Genomic DNA, 8,030 nt, shown 5'->3' on the forward strand with positions numbered 1-8,030 from the left:
AGACAGACAGACAGACAGACAGACAGAAAAGGGAAACTTCTGGGATAGTATCAATGTTCTACAATTGATCCAAGTGATATATATATTTATATTTCAAATAGGTGTATGTATTTCTCAAAGTCTATCTAGTTGTACACTTAAGATTTGTTCATCTTATTTTATTTATTTATTTATTTTTCAGACAGGGTCTCACTCTGTCACCCAGGCTGGAGTACAGTGGCACGATTTCAACTCACGGCAACCTGGACCTCCCGGGCTCCAGTGATCCTCCCACCTCAGCCTCCCAAGCAGCTGGGACTATAGGTATGCGCCACCATGCTCAGCTAATTTATTTTATATTTTTTGTAGAGATGGGATTTGCCATGTTGTCCAGGCTGGTCTTGAACTCCTGGGCTCAAGTGATCCTCCTGCCTCAGCCTCCCAGAGTGCTGCAATTACAGGCACCCGCCACCATACTCAGCCAAGATTTGTTCATTTTACTTCATGTAAGTTATATCTTAATGTAAAATATAAAAATAAAACAAACAGAAAAATAAAAATAAAAATCACACCGTTTTACTCAATCTTACTTAGGCATTGTAAGAAAATAATGCATATTTTCAGCCAGGTGAGGTGGCTCACGCCTGTAATCCCAGCACTTTGGGAGGCCAAGGCAGGTGGATCACAAGGTCAGGAGTTCAAGACCAGCCTAACCAACATGGTGAAACCCCATCTCTAACAAAAATACAAAAAGTTAGCCGGGCATAGTAGTGGGCACCTTAGTCCCAGCTACTTGGGAGGCTGAGGCAGGAGAATCGCTTGAACCCGAGAGGCAGAGGTTACAGTGAGCCGAGATCACACCATTGTACTCCAGCCTGGGTGACAGAGCGAGACTCCATCTCAAAAAAAAAAAGCATATTTTCTATTAGGCTTTTCAGAATAAAACTATTTTTAAATAAAATAACACTTAAGCATTTAAAAGGTATAACAGCAAATCAAAATAGTTATGTCCCTTTTAAATTTCAATTGAATTCTTTTCCAAAATAGTTACTTTTATAGTCTTAGACAAGTAAAACCATAGCTTGTCTTATCTTTTACAAGTTCTCAAAGAAGAGAAACAAGACAAAAACAAGATAAACTTTCTGGATTAAACATTTAGAAATAAGAGAGGAAGAAATGATTTGCAAAGCCTCAGAAATCAAAACTCACAATAACATTTACAAATTTTATTACATGTATGTGGATCAAAAGATAATAATTGTTTAAAAAGGGATAGAAAACATGGGGCCGGGTATGATGGCTCATGCCTGTAATCCTAGCACTTTGGGAGGCCAAGGCAAGATGATTGCTTGAGTCCAGGATTGCAAGACCTTGTCCGTTAAAAAAAAAAAAAAATTAGCCAGGCATGGTGGCATACACCTATAGTCACAGGTACTCAGGAGGCTGAGCTATGATTGTGCCACTGCCTCCCCAGTCTGGTTGACAGAGCAAGACCCTGCCTTCAGAAGAAAAAAAAAATCAGTAAGGAAATAAGAAAAAAACATTTACCTCACCTTATGGATGTAAATACATTCTCATGCCACCGAATTGCTAGAAATGTTAACTTCAGGCATTCCCCAGAATAAAAAGTAAATGAACACAGGCAGCAGTCTCCAAATAACTGTAGACAAATTTAAGATACTTCAGTATAAAATTAATGTGAAAATAAATCAAGATACTAAACATATATATATATATTCCTCATCATAAACTAGTAAAAAATATTGAGATCTTGCTTATACTTTTTATTCTTAACATTAAGCTAAAGACTAAGTAATTTTTTTCTGAGCCAGAGGCAGGTCTCAAATATGAGGTTGTAGTTTATGCTCTCAAGGAAATATTGACATTTATTGTGACTATAACTGAAACTATACTTACATGTTTATTTTTCTCTTTTTATACTTTTATACTATTTAAATTAGTGCACCACCCTGAGAATGGGGAGGGGGGACAATAAAACTTTAAAATGCAATTTCTAACAATAGTGGTTTGGATAATAAAATGCTCGTCCATACATACAAAGAATACCAAGCAGCTATTTTAAATGTGTTTTGGTTTTTCAAGTTCATGAATCTTTTATTTCCCAATTAAATGGCATATTTAGTATCAATTCTAGCTTGTTAAATTACCAAACAAGAATATATATACACACATATATATATGTGTGTGTGTGTATATATATATATATTTTTTTTTTGAGACAGAGTTTCACTCTTGTTGCCCAGGCTGGAGTGTAATGGCATGATCTCGGCTCACCGCAACCTCCGCCTCCTGGGTTCAAGCGATTCTCCTGCCTCAGCCTCCCAAGTAGCTGGGATTACAGGCGCCACCACCGCGCCCGGCTAATTTTTTTGTATTTTTAGTAGAGACGGGGTTTCTCCATGTTGGTCAGGCTGGTCTTGAACTCTCGACCTCAGGTGATCCACCCGCCTCCGCCTCCCAAAGTGCTGGGATTACAGGCGTGAGCCAACGCGCCTGGCATAACAAGCTATATCTTTAAATCAAGGATAGAGAAAAGGAGTTCTAAGTTAAAACTACTTTTAATAAACACTTTTTAAAAATGTGACCCAAGAAACATAAAAATATCTTTTCCATATAAGAATTGCACAATTACTACGAAAATTTATGGTGACTAAAGATATACAGTTATACCATTATGCATTCTGCTAATCTGCTTCACAGATAAGAGTCTGAGACTGATTTTACCTCATTTTTTATAAAAACAGCATTCACTACAGCTTCTTTATCTTCAATGGAAGGCAAGAGAACTGCTTCTTCAGGTATGACCTGGGACCACCGACCCACCAATGAAAGGCTCTTAGAAGATAAGATACTCTTTAATTCCAAATATTCCCAAAGAAATATGCATCCAGGTGTTATGAGCAGAATTCTTTTCCCATTTCCAGATACATACAAATAAGGTCTCAAAGAGCTTGCTAAAAAAAATAACAAAAAATGTAATTAAACCTCTGAGGTCTAAATTCCCCCCAACGAAGTACATAATTTATGTATTCTTACAATAAAAAACGAAATAATGTTACCATTCAGGATGTCAAAACTAAGGCACTAGCAAAAAATTAAAAATACAACCCAGGCACAGCAGCTCATGCCTGTAATCCCAGCACTTTGGGAGGCTTAAGGAGACGGATCGCTTGAGCCCAAGAGGTCAAAGCTGCAGCTATGATCATGCCACTATACTTCAGCCTATGTGACAGAACAAGATCCTGTCTCTAAAAAAGAAAAAAGTACAAAAAATAGCAACATTTATCAAGTACTTATGTGATATTAGAAACCTATTATTATCACAGAAATATTAGGCATGCCAGAATTTTCTTCTTCAAGTTGAATCTCAGTATCACAGATAAACATGACCAAAAATACATACATATATATACACATACATGGAAATATATATACCTACAGATATACATATGCACATATACAGAAACACATTTTCAAGACAATAACAGAAAAATGTTTCATCATGTTCTCCTATTTTTCCTAGTTAAATGAATTTAAACAAATAAAAAAATTTCCCACCGACTGTAGCTTTGATCATTTCCTTAGGCTTTTCAGTTATTGGTATAGTTTTCAAACAATCTTGATCTTTGTTCCAAAGGAAAAGCTCTCCTGTAGTTAGTACCCCAGCCAGCCAGGCATCTGTTTCCAAAAATGAAATGCAATACTTATAATCTAATATTTTCTTTAATATCACCCTAAGTTATTAAAAAATACAGTTTTAGTCATTTGAAAATATCAGTACTACTTAACCATTAATGGACGTTGTTAGGACAATAACATCCTTCAAGAAAGGCTGCAGACTAGGAATTTTCTTCTTTATCTTTCCTGATAGCAAATTAATTTCATTTATGAATTTATCATCCAAAAGAAAAACAGCTTCTTTTTCCTAAGAGAAGAAACATGTGAAGGACTCAAGAGGTGTCCAAAATTAATTCAACTTACTGCCTAAATAAATTATCCAGAAACCAAAGCAACATTTAAGAAAGATTATCCATTTGACCACAAATCATAAAATGAACATTCAGCTTAATACGCTATAATAACCTGAACATTTTGAATTCTGTTTTAAGATACCACATTAGAATTAATAGGTAAGGTGACCTAATAGTTGTATTTCAATTTCTTTGAAGTTTAAAATTATAGGAGTGTCTTCTAATTCTGCTAGCCAAAACTGGTTTATCTATTTTTTAATCTTTTTTTGTTGTTATTGCCCAGCCTGGAGTGCAGCAGATATTTACAGGCACTATCCCACTACTAATAAGCAGGAGAGTTTTGACCTTGTCCATTTCTGATCTGGACCAGTTCACCATTCTTAGGCAACCTGGTGGTTACCCCAGCCCCTTGATCCTGGGAGGTCATCATATTGATACGGAATTTAGCACAGACACCTAATCGGTATGGCACACTGCAGCCCAGAACTCCTGGGCTCAAGCGATCCTCTCGCCTTAGCCTCCTGAGTAGCTGGGACCACAGGTGCATACCACTGCACCTGACTCTCATCAATTTTAACAGCAGTATGGGCCGCACGTGGTTGCTCACGCCTGTAATCCCAGCACTTTGGGAGGCTGAGGCGGGTGGATCATGAGGTCAGGAGATCAAGACCATCCTGGCTAACATGGTGAAACCTCATCTCCACTAAAAATACAAAAAATTAGCCGGGCGTGGTGGCGGGCACCTGTAGTCCCAGCTACTCAGGAGGCTGAGGCAGGAGAATGGTGTGAACCCGGGAGGCAGAGCTTGTAGTGAGCCAAGACTGCGCCACTGCACTCCAGCCTGGGTGACAGAGCAAGACTCTGCCTCAAAAAAAAAAACAGTAGTATGAGCAAGTTTTTAAATTATTCACTTAGATTAAAATAGATATAGCTTCTGAAATTCATAAATCCATGACTCTGCTCATCTTTTAATATCTAGAAAAAGTAGGCTGTTTTGAATTAACTGTTTTCATATATTCTAAGGCAGTGATTTTCAAAGCATAACTGAGCCAGCAGCATCAGCAACACCTCAGAAGTGAGGAGTTCAAGACCAGCCTGAACAACATGGTGAAATCCCATCTCTACTAAAAATACAAAAATTAGCTGAGCGTGGTGGCACGCGTCTGTAATCCCGCTACTCGGGAGGCTGAGGCAGGACAATCACTTGAACCTGGGAGGCTGAAGTTGCAGTGAGGCGAGAAGGTGTCATTACACTCCAGCCTGGGCAGCAAAGCCAGACTCCATCTCAACAACAACCAAAAAATACAAAATACAAAATATCCAACCCTACCGCAGACCTAATTAACTGAAAACTTTGGGAGTGGGGCCCAGCAATCTGTGTTTTAACCACCTCTCCAGATAATTCTGATACGTTGTAAAGTTTAAGAATTCCTGTTCTAGGGGAGTTAGTGATATAGTTTCTCAGAGGAAATGTAACACTTAATTTCAATGATCATTACAAATACAGTAGGGTTGCCTATTTTCCCTAAGTGGGGAATCTATGCCACATATTATGAATGGCATTCCTGGATTACTAACGTACTGTGGCCCATTTCTTCCATCCTAGTTCCAAGAACACTTCATAGCACAATCATGAAAACCACAATAGGAGGAAACACTCCACTAACTTCTGGTAAAGGAAAGCTCAGGACATTAAATTTTCCATTTTGATATATGATGCCATCTCAAACTTAAACTTGACTTAAACATAATATGAATAAGAAAGTTTAAGTAAAAATCTTCTAAACAAACCACTTAACATTCTGGAAAAACTAACTTGCTCATTATTATAAAGACAAAACACACACAAAACCCTGTTCAGTGTGCAGGTAGGTGATCCTCCTGTAGATCCTCCTCCAGTAGATGATGTTTTATTTACTTAAGATCATAGAACACTCCTATATTACAGGCAAAACACACATGCAACATATATAAAACTGGTACTGCTTGAATAAAGAAAAACCTACCTTTCCCAACCAGGAGACACGTGGCCATGGTTTTTTCTGCTTAATACTTGTTGATGTCAAAATTTCTAATCTTATCTCCATGTTTGTTAAGATATCAATGACCAATTAAGTTAAACAGTCCCAAGATTCTGTAAACAATAATAGTAATAATCATAAATGATCCATAATATTCACTGTTTTTTTTTTTTGTTTTTTTTTTTTTTGGTTTTTTGGTTTGTTTGTTTGTTTGTTTTGAGAGAGTTTCGCTCTGTTGCCCCAGCTGGAGTGCAGTGGTGCGATCTCAGCTCACTGCAACCTCCACCTCCCGGGTTCAAGTGATGCTCCTGCATTAGCCTCCCAAGTAGCTGGGACTACAAGCGTGTGCCACCGCCCTTGGCTAATTTTTTTGTTTGTTTGTTTGTTTGTCTGAGACGGAGTTTCGCTCTGTCCTCCAGGCTAGAGTGCAGTGGCGCTATCTCGGCTCACTGCAAGCTCCGCCTCCCGGGTTCACGCCATTCTCCTTCCTCAGCCTCCCAAGTAGCTGGGACTACAGGCGCCCGCCATTACGCCCGACTAATTTTTTGTATTTTTAGTAGAGGGGGTTTCACCATGTTAGCCAGGATGGTCTTGATTTCCTGACCTCGTGATTCACCCGTCTAGGCCTCCCAAAGTGCTGGGATTACAGGGGTGAGCCACCACGCCCGGCCACGCCTGGCTAATTTTTGTAATTTTTTTTTTTTTTTTTTAAGTAGAGATGGGGTTCACCATGTTGGCCAGGTTGGTTTCGAACTCCTGACCTCAAGTGATCCACCCACTCTAGCCTCCCAAAGTGCTGGGATAACAGGCATAATCTACTGCGTGTGGACCACTGAAGATCTTAACTGAAAATTTTCATAAAGTTTTGATTTATACTTTATTTTATTTCTGAGTTGGAGTTTTGCTCTTATCTCCCAGGCTGGAGTGCTGTGGCGCAATCTCGGCTCACTGCAACGTCCACCTCCCTGGTTCAAGCGATTCTCTTGCCTCAGCCTCCCGAGTAGCTGGGATTACAGGCATGCAGCACCACACCAGGCTAATTTTTTTGTATTTTTAGTAGAAACGGGGTTTCACCATGTTGGCCAGGCTGGTCTCGAACCCCTGACCATGGGTGATGCACCCGATTCAGCCTCCCAAAGTGCTGGGATTACAGGCGTGATCCACTGTGCTCAGGCAAAATAGATGGGGTTTTTTTGTTTGTTTGTTTTTTAATAAAATAGCTTTAAAAGAAAAACTACTCTGAGACAGCACACAAAGATCTATCAAGATGCTAGCTATCAGCCAGCAGGAAGGCCGAGATGGGAAGATCGCTTGAGGACAGGAGAGTTCCGGGCTGCAGTGAGCTGTGATTGTGCCTATGAGAGCCACTGCACTCCAGCGTGGGCAACATAGCGAAGACTTCGGCTCAAAAATAAATAAATACAATTACAAATAAAATAAATTCTTTCAAAAGGGTTAACCAAATGCAAGAGGAACACCGGCATTAGAAAAGCATCATTTGCAGCTCCTAATGAAATAACAAATCCAGTCAATAGTATCAGTGCTGCTAAAATTATTGAGTGAAAAAAGACTGGGAAATTTATGCACTGACATACCCCATATCCATTAGTCAATCTTCTTTTTTTTTTTTTTTTTTTTTTCTGAGACGGAGTCTTGCTCTGTAGCCCAGGCTGGAGTGCAGTGGCACCATCTCGGCTCACTGCAAGCTCCACGTCCTGGGTTCACGCCATTCTCCTGCCTCAGCCTCCCAAGTAGATGGGACTACAGGCGCCCGCCACCACGCCCGGCTAATTTTTTGTATTTTTAGTAGAGACGGGGTTTCACCGTGTTAGCCAGGATGGTCCTGACCTTGTGATCCGCCCGCCTCGGCCTCCCAAAGTGCTGGGATTACAGGCGTGAGCCAAAGCACCCAGCCTCATTAGTCAATCTTAAAATTGCTAACAGTGAGGAAAATTGACATTCTACTCCTCCGGATCCTGTTCAAGAGGCTGGGGGGCTCGGGTCCGGGGCCGAGGTGTGGCCCGAGCCTGGCACCACC

The 8,030-nt window shown here is 39.9% G+C and overlaps 1 protein-coding gene across 1 annotated transcript in view; it reads right to left on the reverse strand.

Annotated features, from left to right (window-relative positions):
• Positions 1–6,058, reverse strand: part of LOC105553383 (uncharacterized protein C5orf42-like) — a 10,989-nt gene extending 4,931 nt beyond the window's left edge. Inside the window, exons 1-4 of the mRNA XM_011999443.1 lie at positions 5,978–6,058; positions 3,790–3,925; positions 3,559–3,678; positions 2,725–2,954 (exon numbers count right to left, since the gene is read on the reverse strand). Of these exons, the coding sequence (XP_011854833.1) occupies positions 2,725–2,954; positions 3,559–3,678; positions 3,790–3,925; positions 5,978–6,058 (567 nt within the window). The remainder of the gene's footprint in view (positions 1–2,724; positions 2,955–3,558; positions 3,679–3,789; positions 3,926–5,977) is intronic.
• Between the last annotated feature and the right edge of the window lie 1,972 nt (positions 6,059–8,030).

The sequence above is a fragment of the Mandrillus leucophaeus genome, unplaced genomic scaffold (genome assembly GCF_000951045.1).
Source record: "Mandrillus leucophaeus isolate KB7577 unplaced genomic scaffold, Mleu.le_1.0 Scaffold1165, whole genome shotgun sequence".
Taxonomy (NCBI): Eukaryota; Metazoa; Chordata; class Mammalia; order Primates; family Cercopithecidae; genus Mandrillus; species Mandrillus leucophaeus.